Raw genomic sequence first — 25,659 nt, 5'->3', positions numbered from 1 at the left:
GGCAGTAACTAGGTGAGGAGTGAGGTAAGCGTGCAGCATACTGCGGGGAAGAAAAATGACAGCGAACAACTTTGTTTACCGCCTGAAATCTAAGCAAACATATGGAGAGAAATAGTAAGCAATGTTGTTAGCTGTCGTTTCTAAAACCAACATGGCTGATCGGAGTTTTTGAGGATTGTATCACCTGAGAATAAAAACTCCTTGGTCTAAATAGTGCTGAAGGTATTCAACACTTGTGCACTTTCATTTTCACGGAGAGTCTAAATAGTGCTTAAGATAAAACTTAAGATAAGATTTTTATCATACATAATTTATGGGTCCTTAGTAGAGTCCGTAGTAAACGTCTTTACTCCCCGGAAGATCCTATTGCATTTCTTTTAGTTCCAATTATTAGTAGTCAGCGATTAAATTTCATTGAACATCATTTGCACGAGTTTAGGGTAAATATATATATTTTCGCTCTGTGATATGAAACATGTAATTAACGCTTCTTTTTTGTAGGTTACGCAAAAGAATCTTTCAAATGAACTATTTCACAGAACAAACACGGCTCACAATCAAAATACGGTTAATTTCGTCTACTAAACGCTATCATTTAAAAACAAAGGCTATCTCGAATGGGACACGTTTAGTTCCCTTTAAAAAAAACGATTTAAACGTTACTTCCTTTATCTGTGTGTTGTTAACTAACCTCTGCTCGAAATTTGAATTAACAAACGTAAGCATATCACCGAGAACGAAGAATGATCTGAACTGGGGTAGAATCGGAAATAACACTATTCGGCGTAAAACGACTGGCCTTTGAACTCGATCGCCCGGGCGGCTTCTATAGTAAAATTCTAGTTTTTTTTTAAATTTTTTTCTCACGTCATATAAATTTGCCTTTCTTATACGATTAAAATCTACTCGTTTTTTTGTTTGTTATAATTTTTTGTTGTTGTTGTTGCTGCGATTATTATTCGTGGTTGAACATTTTTTTTTATTTAAAGCATTTTTCCGGATGCCTAGCTAACTATGAGATTTTGTTTCATTTTTTCTTTTTGCTCTTATGCTCTGCCTAATGCCCATAAACATCGAGGATCTGCGGAGGCAGTGAAGATTCAATTGAGAAATCTGAAAATGTCTGTCGGTTTGGAAATATTTAAGGGAAACAAACTATGGAAATGATAGTGTAGTTGGAAACTGACTTGATCGGATTTCTCAACAAAACCTTAAGGTATATCGAAATCATTTTAAAAATCAAATTTAAAAAAGGCGTCATAAAAACAAATTAAATAATTTGTGTGTGCGTTAGATGTAGAAATTATAATGAGGGTCTGTTGGCAGAAACATTTTACAAGACGTTTGGCGGCACAACTTTAGTGAATTTTTCTGCTGTTCTTTGATGATCATATCGTAATGCCACTTTATATATAGGTCTTGCGGAATGTTTCCACCTGTTAAAATGGTTCACTTTAGTCGTTGGATTGGACAAAGTGCAAAATGCTTCGATGTTCAGATTGCCCTTCGTCAATGACTTTGTTAAGTACAGACACTGGTTGGCATTGCAATCGCTAGAACGAGGTTTTGAGAGATTTTTTTTATGCACAATGCAAATAGTTGTTTCCTATGCGCTCTGATTGATATTAAGTTTAATATTAATACAATTACAGGAAGGAGGATTCAGTTGAATTTAAATATTTAATTCCGACAGAAAATAAAATTCAACTATTAGCAATCTTGATTCTGATTATTGGAATTTTGGCGATACACGCAAAAGAGCTATCTCAACGGCACAACCTGTCTTTCAAAATATTAACTAGCGAATTTATCAACGCTAAGTCGCAAAATCTCTTGAGAAATTAAATATGGTGGGGGTTTTGTTGGCAGCGATGAAAAATTAAACGGAACTAAATGACTCATTAATTATTGATTCCATATCACTCAAAATTGAGAAGGATCACGCTTTTTTGTTGTTGTCAAGAATATAAACGCAAATCTGATTTTTTTTTATTAAAAATGATTTAATTTAATTTGTCCTAGACATGCTAGAGCAATCGTTCGATAATTCAGAAATACGCTTTTAGATTTTACCCCTACAATGGTTCAATATTAATTAATTTCTTAAAATATCTTCCTTTTGTTTCATTATTAGTACTACAGTTAGTAATTTATATTAATGAACATCTAGTTACCGCTTGTTTTGCTTCGTTAAATCTGTGGCAAAATCTTTAGGTCTTTCCACAACTTTGCCCGTATTCTCTGTGTGAGTGTGTCCTTTTGGCATCGTCGGTAATAAGATCCACAGTTCGATGGTGGCAAGACCAAAATTTAAAACAAAAATGCCTATCGTTTGGCGTAAAAACAAACCTATTATTTCGTGTATTAGAGCTGGTATTTATCGTAGTATTTTATCTGCCTGAATCACAACGTTTTCTGCCGATTTAGTGAAAATAGCGCGACCGCGGAGGTGGTGGTGGGGGTAGGAATAGTTGTATAGGATTATGTTGCATGACTGATGACTGATGGAATTGTTGGTATGGAGGTGGTGGTGGTTGATGTGTGGCTGGCGATATCGAAGGTTGCTGGTAGGGATACAGCGGAAACATTCCAGATGGTGAGTATGAGGAGAGCGACGGTGAGGACGATGAAGATGACGAGGATGAGGAAAACGATACACCAACAGCATGATCTGGCAGTACGTGACCGTTGCCGTTCCAGGCCGGGTGACACATAGGCGACGGTTGCAGATTTTGCAAGGGCTGATGGTAGTGATGATGCTGTTGTTGCTGATGTCGTTGCTGGTGGTCGTACTGCTGAGTTAGTGGCAGAGGCGGTGGTGGTTGTGGAGGAGACAGATAAAACACGTGTTGTTAGCATTGCACTTTACCAGGCTTGTTGTAGTGCGATTGTCTCTCTAGCAGGTCGCGATACTCGCCATAAGTCATATGGCACTCCTGGGACGTGTAACGCGTTAGCTTGATCGAACGTCGCATCTCTGGAGTGATAGAAGCTCGATAACCACCCTTACGTAAAAGAGAGTCTATCGTTTGCGTTTGGTCCCATCCTGGAGGAAGAAGGAAAACGTGCCTCAGCATTTCCGTTTCTTAATAATTAAACAAGTTCCGTGATAACTAACCTTGCTCTGTGGCAACTTGCGGTAGATAGGTGGCAGTTCGTTTGGAGCCCCGTTCGTTGTAGAACTCTATTCGAATACCATGCACGCCGAGCGTCCAGTCCAGATACCCGCGCGCTTCCTCGAAGCCTTGAAGGATCGACACCGAAACGGTCAGTCTTTGGATCTCATCCCGCGTGATTGGCGAGAAGCGTGAGTCCTTTAAAGCACTTGTTATTGCGTATTCTCGGAGACCTGTAACGAAAAAGGCGTTTATTCAAATAAACCAATAGCGGGTTGTATCATTCTCAAACCTGAGTGTAAACGCATTGCACTGAACGTTCCGATACATCCGCGCAAGCGCTTGTCTTTCCCAATTTTCCAAGTAACAAATAATGGACTAAAATAAAAAAGGACATTACGTGAAACGTTGTCGTAGTTAAGCAACACGTCACTCACTAAGGATCATTGGTGAATGACGGCATACGAGGTTCCTCTAGGTTGTGCAACTCCCGATACAGCACTTCGAAGCAGTAGAAGCACATCTCTGGCATTGAGTTGGCCATCGATTGAGCAGCATCGCTCGTGTGCCCATTGGTGAGGTATCCATTGTGACCATTAACCATTGGCCCGTTCCCACTGTTTCCGCGACTCCCCTCGCCTGAACAGTGCCCGTTGGTATTCAAGTAATTTCCGTTCATCTTTTGCTTCTTCGTTCCGCAGCAACTGGACGACATGTTTTCTGATGGTGCTGGACGTTTACTTTCTGCGGCCGGTCCCGATACTACTGGCAAGCAAAGCCCCTTTGTACTATTTCCTTCTATGGCTTTGCTACCACCCCCGCAACCCTTCGTTTCGAGAGTCAACGTTTTTGCTGGTTTGCACTGGTTGCTAGTAAATCTTCATCTACACTGTAAAATAGGAAGAAAAATTTCAGTACACCATAGACTATTTTTAATAGATATAGATAGCACTTCTTATCCTAACAGAAAAAAACTATGGTTGGGTAATGTCATTGTGAATCCAACACACAATAAAAACACTTCGTGGCAGTTGCAGATTTTTCATAATTATTTTGGACAAATGGGCAACGAAAGCACCCTTGCAAAAAAAGGAAATCTGAAACAAATGCTTCTCCAATTTACCTTACAAAGTGAGAACACATGTAAAGCAAAATTATGCCAAGTCTATTTCTTAAACTTGTAAAAAAGGTAGTCAAAAATATTATGTGTGCTATCAAAATACAAGCAAAATGTTTTTTTCGTCCAAAAAATCGCAAGTTTCTGTAAAAAAACTGATTTTATAGTCGAAGGGCTGGAAGTGTTTTTGTACCGAATGATCACTTTTAATTGAAATTTATATTTTTTTTGTAAAAGTGATTAAAATTGAGATTAGCAATTTTTTCCGCTCCTTCAGTTTTTTACTGTGTATTCATCCCTTTTTTCGAATTGTATGATTCTTGTCAAAATAAAAATATTTCTTGGTTCACGAAATGAAACACAGATGGCGCAGATCAAATTTTGCTTTAGAAAGCCTTTTGGCATAAACCGAATTTGTTCTATAAGTAGGGGAATACTGTATAAAAAGATGTTCTAGGGTGATTTGCCTATGTTGATCCTATTACGGCTGATGCTACACTATTTCATTTAGTAACCAGATCATTAACATAAAACTGAAAAAAATGGCTTGTCTTTAATACATTTGTTTAGAGCATTGGCTCAAAATTTAATGATCAACACGCACTTCCTTTTCGCTGAACCACGAGAAATCCACAATTTCTAAGCAACTGTTGTGATTGTTACTTAGCAACAAAACAAACATATTGGTACCAATTTGAACGTGTTCCATTGATTGTAGCCTACGCAAAAAAAACGAAACAGTACGTCATCCTCCCTGATAGGGTAAAAATAAGCCGATCACTCTATCTACCTTTGAGTGTATGCATGTATTCGCGCTTTGTTGTTAACTGGGAATGCAAGCAACACATTTTCCAACCAACCAACAACACTCTTGTTGGATGGTTTCTGATTTTCAATGCCCTTCTTGCTATCTGTCTTTGTTTTGTCTACCAATCCGTCAGTGCTTCTCTCCGTCTTCTTTCTGGTAATCCAATACACAGAGACTTATGTAATTTGATGATGGCAGGAAATGCTTAGTTATGCTGTTAGTTGCTTCAGCAGTAGCATCTTGTGCTTGGTTTCATTTCGATACTTTTGACTCTTCAGCTGATGATGTTGGGGGGCTCATGCAAGAGCAATAAATTACAACCTTCGGTTGTGTTGTAGTGAATGAAAACCTTGAGTTGGAGTATGCGTAAGCAGTAACAACTGGTCGCACTGCATCTGCGAAAAGCTGGAAACATTTTGTCGTTTAACCCCATTTTAGGCTTTAAGTAACATAACGATTGTTTAGAAATTATTTACCCAAAGATGGTGGATTGAGACTTCGTTGCACAAACGGTTCACAATTCACAATTTTTTGGCATGTCACTTTTCTCCGTCGATCTTTCGAACGGCTCATTGATTTCGACCAGTCAACTTAGAACTCCGTAGTCATATTTCTCTCTACACATGTCACTGTAGAACGCACGAGGAATAATTCTTTAAATTTGGCATCATCGATTGTGAAAATTGACGGCTGCGAGATCTCTCTTCATTGCTCGTGAGATCGATTTGCTGAAAATATGCAGGGTACAGAAAATCCTTCACCTTCGTTCAATTCCGAACAGACTAGACGCGAAACGGTTTCTTCACACGTAATTTGGAACTGCTGATGGTCACGGAGGATTCCAAATCTTCACCTAACTTCGCCCGAGACAAAGAAAACTCACAGGTTGTGGAACATTTTCTTCCCATTAGCACGAAATAGAACTAAAGCACACCAGCGAAAACTCAGCAGCTCGAGCTCGATACCAAAACTAACACCAAAACCGACGTATAAAGCGCAAACAAAAATGACAGCGAGTTGTCAAAGGACAAGATTGCTAGATTCGAAAGGTGCGGGTAGTTATCTATTGGACTATCATGGCACCTTCTCCATGTACATGACAACTTTATTCAGATTCCTTCATCTCCGCTTAACTTTTAAATCAGGTTTCTCAGTACTTTTAAACCTGGTCTAAACGTAAAGCAAGGATGAAAAAATCGGCCCTAAGACTAGTTTATAGTTTCGGAAACGTGTCACAGGATTTGGGTAGCTGCATATATAAAATTGAGTCTGGGATTTTGAATCTCGTTGCAGACAAATGAGTATACAGAAAAATTAAAGTGTTCATGAAATGTAAGCCGATAACCACGCAAAACGTCACGGGTTTTTAAAATTTTGCGCGCGAAAAATCTGGCCGGGAACTATTAAACGTAAATTGTTTTCTTCAGGAAAAATGGTATTTCTATTAGGTTTGATGAAATCAACGACATGAAATGGTGTTTCAATTGGGTCATTAAATGAGAAAAAATTGGTTTATTATATACAACGATAAAGCTGATTTTCGTGATCACAACAATGTTTTTTCCAACTCAGGAAATGTGAAAATAAAATTGAAATTTAAAATAAATATGTTGACAAACTCGATTTGACACTATCAGAAGCATTTGACATATCGCATTTCACGACAAATGATGCCATGTCAGAAAAAATGAATACATGTTTTCCCGCAGGGTTATTTTTATTCGACATAAACACCATCCAATGCATAGTTTTTTTTTCATTTTGGGTGTTGTCTTGATAGGCCAGATGTAAACAACCGCAATTTTCTTATGTATGGTTGTCTATGTTTAGGGTAACCAACCAAGTTTGGACCCCTAGAGGAAGTGAAATTACGTGAACGTCAAAAAATATTTGCTTATCTCAAAGAGAATAGTGAAAGAGACGCAGAGTGAAAATCAGTCAAAACGGCAACACTCCCTTTACGATGATTTCAACACTAGAATTTGGCAACCGTTTCCAAAGGCAGCACTTTAAATGACTCCTATTATATTTTGAAAACAAACCTTTTGTCGATCGTTGAATTTGTATATCAAACGATGTGCATTTCGAAACAAAGAGATGAAATAATTCTAAAACTTGTTTTTACTCATACATAGACTCTAGAATGCACCTTACAATCACGATTGCACTAAATTCTGACGAAAATTCAAATTTTTTTTTGATAGATTTACAATACTTATCTCCTCCAACTCAGGCATGAGTAATGTTTATTTACATTGCACGATTGGTCTGCTCAATAAGGTATTTTTGGCTTCACACTATTCGTCTCTTTTCCTATTCTCTTTGGCTTATCTATGTTTTTTAATGCAATACATGCACGAGTCTGCTCCAAAATTACTGTTCTTGAAAGCAATGTTGCTTCAGAATCTTCATCGCGACGAAGCACGGTGAATATGAATCACCTGCATTCGTCCAACATCGTTCTTCGCTGTTATATTCAACTTGCTGTTGATATTCATCCACGAATGAATCCGACTGCCAATCCGTGTTTACCCGAATGCCTTATCCATACGTTCTTGCCTTGCTACTCATCGAACGACCGAATGAACTGCACGAGGAAGCTATGCAGCGAATGACGAATAAACGAATCAGCAAACCATTCCTCACCATAGCGATGATCGCTTACAACTATTGGCGAAGATGACTTCAATTTTATCTTCGCAGAATGATGGCTCGCGAAGAAATATATTTTTATTCTGATGCGTTGTACTTTTCGGAACAAGCCAATGCGCTACTGGTTCTTCAGTACAAAACTATGGGTTAAATTAACAGCCGAATCAAGGCAATATTTGTTAAATATAGTACAATCTTAATAGAAGCCTTGTGTGCCAAGTATTCAAAGGAGATTGAACCAATGTTTGGTGATAAAACTCGGCATAAGCAAAATAAAATTCTTTTGGATGAAGTTTTGATTTTAATCTGCTCATGGTGTTATATCACAATAATTTAACCTATTGCGCATGTTTTGCTAGTATCACGACGAATTCGCTTAATCAGCACGGTTGTTTAAAAATAAATTAGCTGTAGAATGAACAGTGTGTTGTTGGTGTAATATGGACAATACAAATATTACTTCTTGTTCCCCCATCGGGAAAGACTTGGCATAAAAAACGTGCTGTAATTATTTTACTCCATATTGTCGAGATTCTTAGATACCAACAAAAAATATAAAATTGTTGAATTTCGATTTTTAATGCATTCCCTTCTAGGGATTAGCTATAATGATTACATTGCATGTGCACATCTCACGAATTCAACCATGACTGCTAACTTTGTTAACTAGTGCTATAAAGTTAGATTGATGTTTAAGGTGAGATTTTTTGTGACGTGGTTAACATTAACAGTAGGTACCACAGTTTGATAAAAAAAAACATCATTTAACGCAAATTTATTAATTAGGGGTCATACACTAATTACGTAAGGACATATGGGGGGAGTGGGTGTTTCAAAATATCTTACCAATTCTCACCTGGGGGAGGGAAGGTTTGTCCTTTCTTAAGTAATATCATAAAACATGCATGAAAAATGAAATCGATAAGAAAAATATTCTTCTCATAAGAAAAGAAACTATTTCTTATTTGTGCCATGAACATTTTATATATCAATCAAAATGAGCACATACTGTACATCATGGTCATGGAAACGCAGACCTCAAATCGAAGTGTTTTGCAGCGACAAAATATGATTGTTAAATTAGTTATGGAATTTATTGTTGCCAACGTAAGGGGCGGCTTAATTGTCGATGGTTTTGGAGCAGTTACAGAAATTTCTTGACTCTTGGTGGTACATTGTTCTGATCGGGAACTGGAGTCACAATCTGCTTTACGAGTTAAGAAGTGTTGAGACCATTCGTGTTGTTAGACCAACATCCTTCTTTTCAAACTTTCGCTTCAAACCCGCAAGGTATATGAAAAATTTTCTGTCATGTGATTGTCAAAGAACTTGTTGGCTGTATAGTTCCAGAGTGTGAACTGTATTTTACTTCAAGAAAATTCGAAGATAGCTATGTCGGAACTATGCGTACGATAAGCGTTATAGTTGAAACTCCGAACAAATTCACATCAGAAGAGGTTATAAATTCTTTTGAGTTCTACATCACAAGAAAATAGATTCAAAGGAAGTGGAATATAGCGAAGCAAATTATGTGGAACAAATCGGAGTTTCTAAATATCTCTTAAAATTTATTCTGAAATTTCTACTGGGCGAGATTAGGATGCAAATGAAATTTCTACAGATGATTATACACACACTTAGAAAAAATCGTATAAATTTACGTCTCCTGATCCTGACATATACGAGCATCAAAAATGACTTAGTTTTACGTTTGATTTTAATTTTACATGACATTGAATTTCGTAAATCATGTAATTTTACTCCACATATGGCGTTTGTTCTGTATGACAGTAAGTGTAATTTTATGTCATTGCGCATGGAAAATATGTTTCATGTAAAATTAAATGGAACACGGTGATGTTTAATATTTAGTCATTTCGTGAATTACGGTTTGTTAAATTGTGTCATGTTTGCAATTACGTCAATGATAAAATTTATAATTTTTTGGTGTGTAGTTAAATTTTGTCCTGAGTTCTCTTTTAATAATTCAATAAGTATCGTGTTCGCTATCGAATAATTTAATGAATTAACAATATGATTTAAAATTACACAAAGTAAGATAAAATCTTATGTAGGGGGAGAGGGAGTTCACCAAAATCATACGAACTCTCATCTGGGGGGAGGGCGAGGTTGAATAGTTCTAAAAAAAGCCTTACGTAATTAGGGTACGGCGGCCCCGAGCAGAATATTTTCTATGATGAAAGTATTTTCCATTTCAAACATTTATAATTACCTTAAGGGATCGAAACAAGCATAAAAATATTTTAAAAAAATTAAAAACCAAAGAGAATACGTTATAGCCAAATGTAGAATCTTACACTTAGTCAAGTCTCCCCATGTTCCCCTACTCTATCGTCAGAGCAATTAAATTTTCGTACATTTTCGAAATATGCTAGAAGTACCAAGTTCCAATCAATTTTACATTTAAATTTCGCCCACTTAAAATAAACAGCTTGATCAAGTTTAGTAACGCAAGCTTCAAGATAATCAACACATTTCTGATCAAAATAAGTCGTTTAAAAAAAAGCATATCGCGGAACGCATTTTCACGCTAGACATTTTGAATTTATTTATGAAACTGTTATGAACACTTTTTCATTAAAAATATTTCTGTTTAATATTCCAGTAGCACTGATTATGGCAAGCAAAGCTTATTTCCGTTCAACTTCATAGTATGTCATGACTTGTAGAACACTTGAGCGATATTGGAAAATATTGATATTTTTAACGTCCATTTCTCATATTCTCCACAAAAGAAATTTTGAAGTTTTCGAAGAAAAATTTTGCCTTTAAAAATCTGGCCTAGAGGATTGATATGTCTTGACATATTGATTCCCTAGACTCTAGTTTGTTCCGTGAAAAAATTATGAACACTTTTTATATAGGATTTTGAATGAATATTGCAACATATAAAAAAATTGTTTTGGCATTTTCAGCCCATTTTTTTTCTAAAAAGTCGTATATTCTTTATGGAAAAAACAGGTTTCACTTTCAGGCACTTTATTCGAAGATGACGAAGTTCTTATAACTTTCAAATGAAAATAGTTTAGTGGTTGGTGTCCTTAAACATCTCATGCGCTCTAAAATATTTTTAATATGTCCAGAGATTACATTTATGTTAAATAATAATTACTAAATTTATCTAAAAACAGTTTTAAAGTGTCACAGCACTGTAGAATAAAAAAAAGTCGATTTTCAATTTATTAGTCAAAAATGGCTTTAGAATGTTAAAAATCATGTCCCAAAACATGGAAGACGCAAACAATACATAAATATTCAGATTTTCCATTCTACCGCAATGCCTCTTATGTATATCTCGTGTGTACTGAAAACTTTAACCGTGTTTTTCTCGAAGCCGCAAATGTAACTCGAACAAATGATTTTTGAACGCTTGGAAATTTTCACAGTATATTCAAAATTGATTTCTCCAGCGACGTACGGAGGATTTTTTTTTATTGCTTAGCTTTTTTAATTAATTTTGTGTCCATTTTCATGACATATTTGGCGTGCTCTACAGTGGTGTAGCCCCTTAATAGAATATATCCAAATTTTATTTCATGATGTCATGTCAAGTAAGATATACATATTCAGCATTTTTTTCTGTAATGCTTTGTTGTACAACTTTATTGAAAACATGCTAAATTTTGCTGAAATTAAAACCATATTAGCTGCTATTTAAGCTAAAGAATAGTCTTTCATGATACAAAAACTTATGTTTACAAGCAACAATTGAAGTTTTATAGCACGCTACAAGTGCAATTTAAATGTTATGAGTGGCTATAAAAGTACGATAAAACCTCAATTGATACTAGGGTATAAGACTAACCAGTTCAGTTTTGGCAAAAAGTTTAATATTTGCTAAGTTTGGTTGAAATCGGAATGTATCGATTTGTCAAAAACTTGTGGCTTGATTATACTTCTATAGATATAGAAATTATATTATATAAGAGTATTTCGTCTTACGGTTGCTATTTGTGCCAAATGGTCCTAAGAAAATCATTAAACGTAGATTCAAGGAAACTATCACCCAGTGTTGATTTCATCATTAGAAAAAAAGTTATTTGAAGTACCAATAGTCTACTATGTAGATTCATAATTGTGTTGATTCGGTTTTCGCCCGCGAGACATCCGCAGATTTACATATGTAATTGATTTGTTTTGCTTTGCTTACGCAGCTTCCCGTTTCAAATCTGATAAAAAAAAACATCAGCAAATAATCATTATGTAATACTAATTGTTGTTTATAGCAAAAGTCATCCTATTCCGAACATAGCAAGCATTTCTGCACCACTTCAGTCATGAAGCTCTGACCCTTCCATCAATGAACAAGAAATTTGTTTTTCTTGGTCGCAATGCAGGAGGAATGAAGAACGAAGAATCCTTAGCGAAGAATGGCTAGTGGCGATTATCACCTAAGCCATTCGTGTGCCGATCCGAACGATGCGTGAAGATGAACATTGCATGAATGGCTAAATTCAACAAACAACGATGCGAACAAGCAGCGAACAGCAGTCATCAGATTCGGATTTTTTGTTTGTTTGTATTATTCATTTTCGATGATTCTGTGCTTTCGTGTGACGAACGGCGCAGCGTTATTCGAGGCATGGGTGAATGACACGACGAATATCGCATCGATGATGAACGAATGAACTAGTTCGGCGAAGAATATTTGCAACATTGCTTGAAAGAAAACTGTCAGTGGATGTTTTATACATTGACGTAAACTAGAAAATGACATTTCTTCACAGCATGAATTTTTCACATTTCGGACCCTTCCACACTAATGTGGACAGTGTTCCAAGCATATTTTGGACACACTGAATGTATTTTGGAAACAGTGAAGTTTTTTCTACTAAACTGACCTACTGACTCGTTCTCTTTGCAGTATATTTAATGCCTGAAAGAAGAACATAAGCAAATCAGTGACTGCCAATCAAAAATGGTACATTAATCTTTTTATGGAAGGCTGACTGCATTGGCCTCATACCACTCCAGGACACTTTTAGAATAGTGGCATGATGCCAAATCTGGCCAAAATAGCGGAGCTTCGTCGTGCTGCTGCATGAACGGCAAAAGGGGCTTCTCGAGACACTCAGATTTATAGATCTCGCCATTTACTGTGCCCTTTGTCACGGAAGGCTCACTCCTCAGTCCGCAAGAGCAGATGGCCTGCCAAATTAGATATTTGGAGGCGAACTTCGACATTTTCTTCTTCTTAAATTTGTCGTCCACATAAAAACTTGCTCTTGCCGGTGAAAAACTCCAACACCTGAATTTGCTTTTATATACATTTCGTCGTCCATCACACTGCAGCCATATTTTGTCAGCATCTTCTCGTAGAGCTTCCGTGCCCGAGTTTTAGCCGTTGATTGTTGCCGCTCATCGCGGTTTGGGTCGTTCTGTACCTTGTATGTAGTCCAGCTCTCTTCTATGCATTCTGGACGTAGCTCTGCGATATGCCGATCTTTTTAGCCAAATCACGGCTTGAGACGTTGGGATTTGCTGTAATCATCCGCTTCACCTTTCCCTTCGTCTTTTTGTTCTCCGGTCCCGGTTTTCTTCCTGCTCCTTTGCCGTGGTCCAACGTCAACCGCTCCTGGAACCGATTTAACACTCTGGAGACGGTTGAATGGTGAATGTTCAACATTTTTCCCAACTGCCGGTGCGACAGGTCAGGAAATTCCAGGTGTTTGGAAAGAATTTGTTCTCTCGACTCGCGTTGGTTCACCTCCATTTTCGTTGAATCGAAAAACACAACTTCGAGTTTGACAGCATGTAAACAATACACATCAATGAGAAAGTGTGCAAAATTTGGTTGATTTTTACCCAATTGTTAAAATGTTATGCCCTGTTGAATGTGTCGCAATAATTTCGTGTTCACCCTTTACGATCCGATCCCGCTGGGCCCATAACCTGACGGCAAGATTGCAGAGTCAGGGAAATCATCGTATGGATTCGGATCAGTTATAAAGAAAGGACACACGCGGTTATTCACTTTACAGGTTATTATTATCGAGTAATGCGAGCGATCTGAACGCGGTAGCGGTACTTACACGAGTGATGATTCGAACACTGTTTTGTTTTTCTCTCTTACCCCGTACTGTTCAAGGTAGTTCATTGGTAGGTGGTCCTTGCACACGGGGAGCTACTAAAGTGGTAAATGCTGCACTGTTCCACAGATTCGAGTCCCAACCTCGCACATAGGGTGTAGAGATGGGGCGAAAAACAGAATTTTTCTAACTCGAAAAAGAGTCAAATGACCCTAAGGTTAAAACCTTTATAATCGAGACGAAAAAAAGTGTATTTCCCATGTAAATACTAAATTATTATTATTCGAAAGTGTAATCGAAAAGGAAAGCCAAAATAAACAGCAAAGGGGCGCAAAACTTAGACTCCACCAAGAGCGCCAGAAGACCACGCTACGGCCATGCCCCCAGTAGGTCCTATTGTGTTTCTTTCGGTCCTAACTATCATTAAATACATTTCAGTGATTCTATTTCATCGAACATCGTCGGCACGAGTTTGAGGTAAATTTATATTTTTGCTGTCTGCTTTAATCAAATAAACAAAAGTGTTGCCTGGTTTTTTTGCTGTTCGTATCGAAGGGTATCATAATAAATTGGTAACTGGTTGTAAGTTAGACGGGCACTTCTTCATCGGCATGTTTCATCAATTTTCATGTCGTGTCGTTATTGTAATAAACGGTGTTCTATGCAGAAAACAATTCACTTTATCATCGAAATTAAAGATAGGACAGCGATTCTCAACCTGTGGTCTGCGAACCCCTAGGGGGCCTTGAAGTGGTTACTGGGGTGTCACGAAGAAGAATGACCACAATATGGTATTAATGAGCTCTACATAAGAGGTAAAATACCAAAAAATAACACAGACATGTTCTACAAATAACTATTTGATAATGACACGAGTTATTATAATACCTGAATAATAATAATAAAACATTTTTCAACCGTCCAATAATAATATTCACTCTATGGAGATATTCAATAAGGTATTGGTTTGGTATTTGTAAAAATAACTGGAATACATAAATAATACTAAAATAAAGTATTATACCTCATTAAGGTATTAAGCAGGTATTGAAAAATGTTTCTTCAATACTTGCTTAATACCTCAATGAGGTATAATGATCAATTAATACTAAGTTTTGGTATGAATACCAAAAAATAGTATGCTCGGGTTATTGCCCAGTTATTTTCTCCTGGTCGGGTCAGAGGGATTTTGAAGGGGTCCAATGCAAACAAAGTTGAGAACCGCTGGAATAGGAAACTTGCTTTCTTTTAAAAACGATTTCAATTGACGTTACTGATTCATCGGTGTTAACTATAACATTCCTTGAAAACTGTCAAAAACGAACATAACATATTACCGAAAACGAAGAATCAACTTAACTAGGTAGAATAACATAAAATAATATTCTGCGCAAAGTGGCTGATCTCATCCAGGCGACTTTGTAGTAAATTTTTAGTTTTTTTACATATTTTCTCACGTCATATAAAGCTAACTTGCTTAAACGCGGTTTAAAACTACTCGATTTCGATTTGTTGTAAATTTTGTTGTTGGCGCGATTATTATTCGTAATTTTGAACCTTTCAATGTGGCCCCGTTTCAATCTATTACTATCTGATTTAATTTTTTCACAATTCACTCGAAACTTTATACACGAATATTAGGTTTGAAAATATGTAGGTACAATTGATTCGAATAACGAATGGAATTTAATAAAACATTCAAGATCAACTCTTTTATTGGTTCCCTTCTGTACGCTGGGAGCTTATAGACTAAAAAACATGACACCCGAAAACAATTCTTCGCCAGCTTTACCGGACAATTTAAATATATTTTTAGTTGAGACTGTCGGCCAGACCTAAATTATAAAAAATGCCTATCGTTTGGCTTAAATTAATACTACTAATTCGTATAGTAGAGCTACCGTTGTGTAAATTTTATCTGTCTGAATCACATTTTCTGTAGATTTAGTGAAAATAGCAGGACCGTGGTGTCAGCGGTGGGTGTAAGAAAAGTTGTATAGGATTATGTTGCTGTGATGACTGAAGAAATTGCTGGTGTGGGTGGTAGTTCCGCGGCTAGTGATATCGAAAATGGCCGGTGATGTTAAAGTGCAAGCAACTTAAACGAAGAGTATGAGAAGAGTGGCGGTGAGGATGAGGAGAACGAAACTCCAACATCCTAATCAGGCAGTACTTGACCAGTGACGTTACATGCCGAGTGATACATAGTCGTCAGTTGCAGCAGATTTTACAATGACTGAGTGTGATGTTGCTGATGGTGATGTCGATGTACCGCTGAGTTAATGGCAGAGGTGGTGGTGGTTGTAAAGGAGATAGATAAAACACGCGTTGTTAGCATTGTAGTTTACCACGCCGGTTGTAGTGCGATTGTCTATCTAGTCGGTCGCGATATTCTCCGTAGGTCATATGGCATTTCTGGGAAGTGTAACGCGTTAGCTTGATCGAACGACGCATTTCGGGAGTGATTGAAGCTCGATAACCACCCTTGCGTAAAAGAGAATCTATCGTTTGTATTTGGTCCCATCCTGAAGAAACATAAAAGGCTTAAGTGTTTCCATTTTTAATAAATTATAAATTGCATGACAATTCACCTTGCTCTGTGGCAACTTGCGGTAGATAGGTGGCAGTTCGTTTGGAGCCCCGTTCGTTGTAGAACTCTATCCGAATACCATGTACGCCGAGCGTCCAGTCCAGATAGCCACGCGCTTCCTCGAAGTCTTGAAGCAGCGACACCGAAACGGTCAGTCTATGAATCTCATCCCGCGTGATTGGCGAGAAGCGTGAGTCGTTTAATGCGCTTGATATTGCATATTCTCGGAGACCTATGACAAAAAGCCACCGATTAAAATTAACCAAAAGGAGGATCCGGCAGTGCCAAACCTGAGTGTAATCGCATTGCAGTGAATGTTCCGATACATCCGCGCAAGCGCTTGTCTTTTCCAATTTTCCAAGTAACAAATAATGGACTAAAATAAGAGACATGAATACTTGAGACATGGTCGTGGCTAAGTAATACGCTACTCACTAAGAATCATTAGTAAATGACGGCCTACGAGGTTCCTCTAAATTGTATAACTCGCGATACAGCACATCGAAGCAGTAGAAGCACATCTCTGACATTGAATTAGCCATCGAAGGAGCATCATCGCTCGTGTGCCCATTGGTGAGGTATCTATGGTGACCATTGACTGTTGATCTATTCCCACGACTCATTTCGCCATATCCGTTGGTACTCATGTAGTCTCCATTCATTTTTTGCTTCTTATTCCCGTAGTACCTGGACGCCATAATTCTAGTTGGTTCTGCAGATGCCGATGTTACCAGTTAAACGTAAAACCTTTTTGTAATATTGCCTTCAATGGTTTCGTTTCTACACCCGCAACCTTCGTATCAAGAATCAGTGTTAGATGATTTGGGCTGGGTGCTAGTAAATATCCATGCACACTATAAAATGGAAAAAAAATGTTTTAGTTCAATGTAAAGATGCTGTTTTCCAACAAAAACACGGCTTCTTACCCTAACAATGTAACGGTGGTTAATGGAAGAAGCGTAGACGAGTGAGTCGTTGTGTATAAATCATATCATGCAAATTCAAAGTCGATGGGAGCTAGATATTGATGCACACTCTTCCCAGGCTAACGCTGGTCAAAAAAGGGAAACACTACTTGTGAACACACTAAACGACTACTAACTTACGATGTCTCGTAAGAGAAGAATTTATGTTTGCTGACATACTGAAATCGAACCATGTATTAACAAGCTAGCTAATGCATAGCAATATGCAATGATCCTCCCACGACTTGAGATATTTGATCATACACTAGCGCCTAGTTTGTTTGCTTCCAAATTAAAATGTCAAAACGGCTCAATATCAACGCAGATGGATAAGAATGTACAGTGAGTTATAAAATATGATGGCAGAAAATCCATAGGTATGCAGGCACCTCTCGTTGCTTGAGCTCAAAACCTCCGACATCCGTTCGTGTTACTCATGCAGGAAAAATAAATTGGTATTTTTGGTCATAGTAAACGAAAACTTTAGTTGAAGTAGCTGGTCGGACCGCACCTGCAAATACCTGGAAAGGTTTCATCATTTAACTTTTGAATATTTAAGATTGATGTTCAGAAACTATTTACCTAAAGATCGCTAAGACTGCATGCACAAACTTTTACAATTCACAACTTGACACCAGCGATCTTTCGGACGGCCCATTGTTTTCCTCCAATCGACTAAAACTCCATAAAGGTATTTCTACACATGTCACTGTAGAATGCTCGAAGAATATAAATTTGACCAAAACGTTTGTGATAATTTACGGACGCGAAATCTCTTCATTGCTCGCGAGATGGATTTCTGAAAGCCTAGTTAATAGAAAATCTTGTATTACCTCCAAATTGTTCATAGACTAGACCTGATACAAACCTAATTTGGAACTATTGATTTATATGGAGGATTTCAAACCTTTGTCCAACTTCGGAGACAAAGAAAATCCACCCTTTCGTATCATCAACACAAAATGGAATTAAAGCACCAGCCAGCTCAACAACAGCAGGCCTCAGCAGCCCGCACACAAAAAAAAATCGTAATGAAAGCCAAAACTAACACCATCGCAGGTATAAAGCAAACAAACCAGATGAAAAGAAATGTCAAAAGACAAGTTTATTAGACACGAAAGGTGATGGTAGTGTGTCGGAAAGTTTGAGACTACAATGCTTAGAAAATTTCACAAGATAGAAGTTATAGCGCAGACTAACACATAACACAGCTTTAAAAAATCAAATCGATTTATTTGCTTCAATCGTTAGAATTATTATTAGAGAATATTCTTCCAATGTTTCAGAGTATAGATGCAAGACGGATACAGGTGTGCACATTTTTTTCTGTGCATGAGTGCGGTTGTCATTTTTCTTCGGTGAAACCGAAAAAACAAGAGGATATGAAGAAGAAAAGCACAAACAATTGACGTAGCGGGCCCTTCTGTTGCCATAAGTTTTGTTTCGGTTCGGTCATAGTTACCCGGATAGAATTTTACAATAGCATTTACCCTACAAACAATCATAAAACAATAAATATTATAGTTATTACTGTTTCAACATTGTTCGATGCCAAGTTCTCACAGTAGATTTACGATAAAATTTTATGTAACAATAAATTTCACTGTTCAGCAAAAAACTGATACAGTGCATTCACATTAAATTTTGCTGTTTTCGAGAAAAAAATGTATAGAGAAAAATTAATTTTTTTAATGTTAAGATGGTTATACCCTCACATAGAACAGACGTCCATTTTCGGCATTCAACATGTGTAAAATTTCTAACGGTTTCGAAGGTAGTTGGGATATCCAAACTAGGTGCGCTACTGTCGTCATGTTTTTTTGTGGCTGAATTCGACAGAATTGACAGCGGTTATTCCTCTACCCAGTCAAACTAATCCGGAACCGGTTCGGACTTCCAGCATGAATTCCAGCTCAAATACATCAACCGATAGAGTCGGAATCGGTTATTTTCTTTGAGCAAGATTCCATACTGCATCCATTCAGGATTTCCAACCGGTTCCGGAATGGATTTGACGGATAGTTGGGATAGGTTGGTGTGGCGGTGCTAGTGTTTATCGTATATTAATTCAAATCGATCGTGAACCGACAAATGGGCCTATATAACAAATGTACACAAATGGAGATTTGAGTAATATCTTAAAGAGGAGTAAAAATACTTCATAATAAATATAAAAACTCATTTATAAATGATTCACACTTCATGAAAATCAATAAAAAACAAAACGGCGGAACCGACTTTCGACTGTAAACAAGCCGCCAGGCGGATTACGCCTCTGCATTTCTAAGGTAGTGTGTACGGGCGAAATTGACAGCATCATTGTTTACAAAGCCCGTAAACAGTGTCGCCCTAAACAAAAACCAACTGCTTGATACGCCCGGGAAGAATAACAAATTTTCCCCTCCGGCGAGCACGGCGAAACCCACATTTGGTTTTTGTTTTCTGGCGACACTGCAGGGCGAAATTGTGAGTGGTCAAAATAAGAGGGCGACTCAAAAATGGCCTAATCAACATTTCATAACAACACTCGGCGAAATATATTTTTTTCAATTTTATCAACGAAAACGTTATTATATAAAATATTTTCGTAATGCTTCCGAAAACTAGTATTGTTTTGAAGTGTTTCAATACGTTTGAAAGCGTAGTATGCAAACACTGTTAAAATACGATTTAATTTTTTGAGGCGAATTTTCAAAGCTATTTTTCTCGATTCGATATCATTGCGTCTTCGGCCCTTTGGTCGATTCATGATCGAAATGTTTACCCACGTTTTTTAAATATTTTTGTTCGATCATGGATGTCTGTTCTTTGTGTAGTTATTCCGACTTCAGTGACACAGCCGATTTTAATTGGAATCGTGTACTTTTATCACACTTTGAAGGGTGGAACCCATTTGTGATTGCTCTTCAATTTGATGTGAAATACGCGAAATACGCAATGTTATTGTAAATTTCTCGACAAACATATGATTACGGCCTAAAAGCCAACTGTCAAAATCCATTTTGAATGGAAATTCCGGACAAACCGTTACACGCCAATCACAGATGTTGGTAGTAAACGAAAGAGAAAAGATTTCTCTTTCATAAACTGTTGTGAACTGTGTTCGACTAATAACGGTTTGTCTGGAATTTCTATTCAAAGTGGATTTTGACAGTTGGCTTTTAGGCCGTAATCATATGTTTGTCGAGATTTTTATCCGCGGTGGCCACCAGATCATAATTTTCTCCATTCGAGGTGAATTATAATCTTTTGAAAAGTATTCTTGAATATTTTCTCATCAGCTGAAGCGTCGAACAGGCTCAGGCATGCACATCATGCGCCGTTCCGTGTCTCTGGAGTTGTCGCTTTTTGTCTTTCACCGAACTGTCACATATTCGTACGTCTCTTTAAGCTGCAAAACGGAATAAAGAAAGAAAAAAGTTTCAGATCAAAAATTTTGTGATGTTTAAGATTCTGCGTCAGCTAGCGAAAAAGACGAAAAATTATAAAGTTTATCTACAAAATCGATTTTAAACCACCAACAAACTGTGGAGCAAGTTGTACGGATTAGTGATTTGTACGAAGCGCTAGTGAAATAGTTGGTGCCCAGCAGGATGTGGTCGTTTTTTTCAAGGGACTCCACTAAAGATTTCCCATATGAAATTGGAGAACCAGTGCAGCAGTTCGATTCCCGCAGCATTTGGTCGCTGCATCGGGGCAAACGAAAAGGGGGCACCGGTGAGGAAGTTTCAGTATTTGTGTACGATATCAAGAATGGCACGGACGTAAAGCTGGAGCTGGCCAGAGCAGCAGTGAAGAGACTGAAAACACTGCGCCATCCTAGCATCTTGCAGTTTTTGGATAGTTTAGAAACGGACAAAGTGCTATACGTGGCTACCGAGCAAGTCGAACCGCTGGGAACATACTTCGAGAAGCTGGCCGGTGAGGGATCCCAGAAGGATCTGTCACTGGCATGGGGGATATTCCAGATTACGGTAAGGAAGTTCCAGAGATCTATGAGTCAGGGGGGTGACGTTGTGGGATGGGCTTATGTTGCTTGTGTAGTTTTATGCATGTGTAGCTATATACATATAGTCAGATTAAAAAAAGAACTAATTTTATGAATAAGTGCGAGCAGTACTAAAAGTCATAGTCACTAGTTGACGTGACCGGACCTTTATCCAGCAGCTATTTGCACAAAAATTGACCCTGTTAGAAACTTTCTGGATATTCGACAAATTATTAATTACATCTTTGTCGAATAATTGATACAGTGTACTATCAGCTTTAATTGTTTATACATCAGCCGATTTAAAAAAAACATTGGATATGAAAATTGGATTGCGGGTTTTTGGCGGATTCTTCGGATTCAGGACGACACCAAGTGGCAGATACCACGTACGTATTGGATCTGCTGCTGCAAGTTCCCCTTGATTCGCTTGATGGATGTACCCTTTGTTTTGATACCCGAGAAACTGCAATTTTACATCCTCGCCGCTCACTGGATCCTTCTGCATTCGTCGCTCCATATTGCCCACACTAACCTCCATATTGCCATTGGATAGCTGTCTGGAAACTCAAAGCTGTCATATTTCTAGACCAGCACTGCCTCGAATTTCTTATCGACACGATTTGGTGTAGCCTGGAGAATCCGATTTGCCCGCTGCACTTCCGGGGTTTCAATACCTTAGCATTCCACCGAAAAGCACTGCGCCACTAGGTGTGCGCATGTTCGTTAGAGTAGTCCTGTGAGCCGTATATAGTCCACCCGAGTCGTGAATTCGCTGCGATTGGTTCCCCTTGTTGACCTCGGATTTTGAGCATTGCAGTTACGTGCGCGTTGTCGTTTCCGATAAGGATCCGAGGTTTGTAGTCCTTAATCGACATACCTTTCATATACGGCAACGCCTTAACTGAATCCGCATACCGCAGTGACTGTCGTGGTAGATCCAATTTACTAACCGTGCGGACGTCTTGTAGGGCAAATCTCTCCGTGTCACTGTCTCCCGAAATTTCTAGACCGATTCGCTGTGAATTGGTTGCCAACACGCTTCATGTTGGCGGTCCATTGCCGACGTGGAATGATGTTTCCCTTTACGCCTAGCTCTGCAGCATTTCCGGAAGAATGATGATTAGTTACAGCGTCGGATCCAGAATACTTGGGCTCAATTGCCTGCTTGCACTAGACCTTCTGTTGTTCACACTGCTTAGGCTCCGAATGCAGCATTGAATGGTGTCGAAGCTGACATCCGTCGATCTCACTTTTTGTACGAATTCTACACGGTCTCTTCCCATGAAGACCCAAACAGTTGCGGCACAATCCTTGCTCTGCTGGATTATTTTCCATCGATCGTCTATCGATTCGGTTCCTGGCAGACGAGACATACTGGTTCCGTTGGGCGTACGCGTTCCTCTGTAGAATCTTCATTACAAGGTGTCCTAAGCGACTCCTCCGTAGAATGCGTACCACAGAAGTTATTGTCCTTACCACCTTTTTCCACTTTCGAAACTCGCGACTGTTGTAGCTATGGACTCGAATCGTAATACAGAGTCACATCAGTGGCCGCTCTCACCAATGTCATCATGTATTGCGAAAACGAGCGTATGTTCACTGTCTCACAGCGTTGCTGATGTAACGGCCAATCTTGTTTCATATTAGCGGGTAGCTTTTCCACTAATTCGAACAATAACATCGGATTATTGAGATGCGCTCCCTGGCCGCCAGCTTTCAGGTAATCGCTGAGATTTTGTACTACCGTGCCATACCCGATTAAGGTATCAAGCCGATCGTGTTTTGGCGCAGGAACAGCACGTACTTTCAATAGGTGACTTCATAGTCCTTTGGCAAAATGATTGGGAATCTGATATCATTGGAAGTGAACGTAGCCTCAGAAATCCGCGTCTCAGCACCTATCACAATGGAGTCGTCCATAAACGGCGACAGTTTTCTGATCTTACTTGTACGCTCCTGTTTAAGTTCCTGGTGTCTTAATTTCCGCATATCACGAACACTACTGAGAATAGCTGCTTCGTCGAGATACTCCTCTCTTTAGACGCCTCCGAAGATAATTGTCTCCGCAAATGCTAACTCTTGCTGCGTGAGCGGACCGTGCGGTTCTGTTTTCTTTTTCCCCTTCTGCCGTAGAATATGTCGATACCGAAGAACATATGCCACTGTACGTTGCAAACGTTTACAGTAGGAAAACCGCTTCCAATCGAATACCGAATTCCCGTTCACTTCGCTATGTAATTAAACATATCCGTAATTCTTCGTCTGTTGTCACATCCGTTGATGTAACCTTGTTGGGCCATTGACTCTCCGGCCAACGTAGAAACTGTTGATTTTTGAACCATTGACTGTTGGGCGATATGGAAGGACCTGTCCCCCACTTAATTGCTAAATCAGCAGGATTCTCCGTACATGACACCCATCGCCAATCCTCCACTTCCGATTTAGATGGAATCTCTCCGACGCAGCATACGACGAATTGTCGATATCTTCGATGGTCCGAGTTGATCCACGCAAGCGCAGTCTTAGAATCAGTCCACATGACGACCTTGTCGATTTTCAGCGAATGTCCGTTAATCTTCCGGCAGTCGCGCTAGTGCACTGAGTGCACGCTGCTCTGAAAATCTAGCGAAATCGTCTTAGGACGCCAGCGGCTGCTCGTTCAGTGGGCCACAAGCGCGACTTCCGGAGGGTTAAGAATTGTTTTCTGTAGACGAACTCCGATTACCGCTGCTATTAGCTCCAACCTTGGAAGGGATACTGCTTTTAGAGGGGTTACTTTCCATTTGCCACCGATAACTGCTGTTCCCACATTGCCCGTAAATACGCTACGCACGCGTACGCCTCCTCACTGGCATCAACAAAAATCTGTAGTTGTAGTGTCACTGGATTCTTCAGCCTATTATGGGGAACTAACAGCGTGGAATATGAATTTGGTCTAGGTACTGAAACACATCGGTCCACCTAGTCCATTTTTCCTTTAGCTTCATCGGGATCTGATGATCCCAATCGATTTTGGCTCTCCACAACTCTTGGATCAGGATCTTACCGTGGATAAGGAAGAAACTCAGTAATCCAGCAGGGTCAAACTGACTCATCACGACCTGTAGCGCTTGTCGTTTTGTGTGAGGATCCGCTTCAAGTGCTAGTGTTGGTGAAAATGTGAACACATCTTCTTCTGGTCTCCAAAACATCTCAAGCACTCGTTCGGTAGATTGGTTCTTGTTAAAAAGACAACAGCTACAAAAAGGGAAATGCTTCGGATGCTCATGACGATATTCGACCCACGACCCACTATTGCAAGAAGTTTGGCGATCTGGCATTCAGATGGATGATCCGAACAGAGAATCTTCGTTGGAGAAGTGGAAGCGGTGGGTTCAGGTTCTACCGTGAGTGAAACAGGTCGCGGTCCCTCGATACTATGGGATGCAGACTAATTCCAGCGCAAAAAAATATAGCTGCACACATTTGTCCATGCTAGTGAGAACGGTTATACCGCCACCGTATATCTACGCTTTGTCCAGAACGGTATCGTGGCATGTGTTATAGGCTTGGCCAAGACACCAGGCTTTCGAGGCTTGAACTACAACCAGATGTAGCTTCCAGATTAGCATGAACGATTGCCGAGTCCCCTTCTATTCCAATCTCGAACCTCTGGACTGGGACGTGATGTGTTGGGTAAACTGGGACTGGTTTGTGGCGTTCCGAATTTGCAAGATCCTCGAAATCATTGAACTGGTTCCGACCAACCTGAACGTATCCGATGACGCTAACAAACGGGCTGACTCCTGATAGCAGATGATTTAAAGTATCAGACTTTCGTTGGCGTCTGAGAACGGAGTTGCAATAACCACAGAGCTTCACAGTGAAGCAGTGATAGATGTGAATAAGTTGGAAGCGACTCGTCGACGCTGTCGCACATGTATACCGCTTTCCTGCCAATTGCAGTAACCGACTCTAAGGGAAACCGATCGCCATCAACAAAACAGCTTGAGAAGGTAGAGAGCTACCTTCATTGCCATACGCAAATGGAAGCGTACCAAGGAGAAGTGTCCTTATTGCGTAGGGTAGGAGTTCCCGGATTAACTATGCGTGCTAATACCGAAGAATAGCGAGCTGTGTCAACTAACATCCGTGTTCGACCAGTGGGGGGCGGGTACCTAGGATGAAGGCTAAAACACTGTTCTGCGAGTACGCCACAGAGGACGCAAAGAACCCTATTCTTTTGCCTCATGACCATCATCTGACCATTTTGATCATAGCATACTACCATTACAAATTCCACCACTAGAACCACGAAACCATCATAAATGAAGGTCGTCAGAAATACAACATTTCACAATTTCGAGTTTTCTACGCTAAAGTCAGAAGAA

At 39.1% G+C, this 25,659-nt stretch overlaps 3 protein-coding genes across 9 annotated transcripts in view; 1 reads left to right on the top strand and 2 right to left on the bottom strand.

Annotated features, from left to right (window-relative positions):
- Nucleotides 1–404: 404 nt before the first annotated feature.
- On the bottom strand, nucleotides 405–6,009 carry LOC131680908 (uncharacterized protein CG5902-like). Of its 4 annotated transcripts, XM_058961627.1 has the most exons (6): nucleotides 5,518–6,009; nucleotides 5,024–5,446; nucleotides 3,554–4,005; nucleotides 3,409–3,494; nucleotides 3,119–3,349; nucleotides 405–3,046 (listed from the first exon to the last, which is right to left on the bottom strand). In XM_058961627.1, exons 3-6 carry the CDS (start codon nucleotides 3,829–3,831, stop codon nucleotides 2,853–2,855), a joined length of 789 nt encoding a protein of 262 aa, XP_058817610.1. In that variant the 5' UTR covers nucleotides 3,832–4,005; nucleotides 5,024–5,446; nucleotides 5,518–6,009; the 3' UTR covers nucleotides 405–2,852. The 4 variants fall into 4 exon arrangements, with proteins under 4 accessions (XP_058817610.1, XP_058817619.1, XP_058817614.1 ...); XM_058961636.1 differs by lacking the exon at nucleotides 5,024–5,446; XM_058961631.1 differs by lacking the exon at nucleotides 5,024–5,446 and having other exon boundaries at nucleotides 5,803–6,009.
- An 8,175-nt stretch (nucleotides 6,010–14,184) lies between these two features.
- Nucleotides 14,185–18,331, bottom strand: LOC131680894 (uncharacterized protein CG5902-like). Of its 2 annotated transcripts, none has more exons than XM_058961611.1 (7): nucleotides 18,167–18,331; nucleotides 17,881–18,105; nucleotides 17,260–17,819; nucleotides 16,769–17,187; nucleotides 16,624–16,709; nucleotides 16,335–16,565; nucleotides 14,185–16,268 (listed from the first exon to the last, which is right to left on the bottom strand). In XM_058961611.1, the coding sequence occupies exons 4-7, from the start codon at nucleotides 17,029–17,031 to the stop codon at nucleotides 16,075–16,077; spliced, it is 774 nt and encodes a 257-aa protein (XP_058817594.1). In that variant the 5' UTR covers nucleotides 17,032–17,187; nucleotides 17,260–17,819; nucleotides 17,881–18,105; nucleotides 18,167–18,331; the 3' UTR covers nucleotides 14,185–16,074. The 2 variants fall into 2 exon arrangements, with proteins under 2 accessions (XP_058817594.1, XP_058817600.1); XM_058961617.1 differs by having other exon boundaries at nucleotides 17,688–17,819.
- Nucleotides 18,332–20,670: 2,339 nt separating this feature from the next.
- The window catches only part of LOC131680870 (N-terminal kinase-like protein), a 31,526-nt gene continuing 26,537 nt past the window's right edge, over nucleotides 20,671–25,659 (top strand). For 2 of the 3 annotated variants that reach the window (XM_058961596.1, XM_058961588.1), the window contains exon 1: nucleotides 20,672–21,272. In XM_058961596.1, coding sequence (XP_058817579.1) covers nucleotides 20,892–21,272 — 381 coding nt within the window. In that variant the 5' untranslated portion in view covers nucleotides 20,672–20,891. Of the gene's footprint in view, nucleotides 21,273–25,659 lie in introns of all 3 variants that reach the window. The other variant, XM_058961603.1, reaches the window with a different exon arrangement.

This window comes from Topomyia yanbarensis, chromosome 1 (genome assembly GCF_030247195.1).
Source record: "Topomyia yanbarensis strain Yona2022 chromosome 1, ASM3024719v1, whole genome shotgun sequence".
Taxonomy (NCBI): Eukaryota; Metazoa; Arthropoda; class Insecta; order Diptera; family Culicidae; genus Topomyia; species Topomyia yanbarensis.
This window is presented reverse-complemented; position numbering and strand designations above follow the sequence as displayed.